The following is a 266-nucleotide window of genomic DNA, read 5'->3' as shown; positions in this document are numbered from 1 at the left end:
AGGCGAGGAGGTGGCGGGAGGAGGAGACAGCGGGGAAAGGTGTCAGATAAAGGAGGGCTCTCCTCCGGTTCGGAGGCATCATGGCCGCTAAGTCAGACGGGAGGCTGAAAATGAAGAAGAGCAGCGACGTGGCGTTCACCCCGCTGCAGAACTCAGACCACTCGGGCTCGGTGCAGGGATTGGCTCCGGGCTTGCCGTCGGGGTCGGGAGCCGAGGACGAAGAGGCAGCCGGGGGCGGCTGCTGCCCGGACGGCGGCGGCTGCTCG

At 67.3% G+C, this 266-nt stretch overlaps 1 protein-coding gene across 1 annotated transcript in view; it reads left to right on the top strand.

Annotated features, from left to right (window-relative positions):
* The first annotated feature begins 19 nt into the window (after window positions 1–19).
* XKR4 (XK related 4) overlaps window positions 20–266 on the top strand; it is a 537,397-nt gene continuing 537,150 nt past the window's right edge. Inside the window, 1 exon segment of the mRNA XM_027773775.1 lies at window positions 20–264. Coding sequence (XP_027629576.1) covers window positions 81–264 — 184 coding nt within the window. The 5' untranslated portion in view covers window positions 20–80.

Source organism: Tupaia chinensis, unplaced genomic scaffold, assembly GCF_000334495.1.
Source record: "Tupaia chinensis unplaced genomic scaffold, TupChi_1.0 Scaffold000046_3, whole genome shotgun sequence".
In the NCBI taxonomy this organism is placed as follows: Eukaryota; Metazoa; Chordata; class Mammalia; order Scandentia; family Tupaiidae; genus Tupaia; species Tupaia belangeri.
This window is presented reverse-complemented; position numbering and strand designations above follow the sequence as displayed.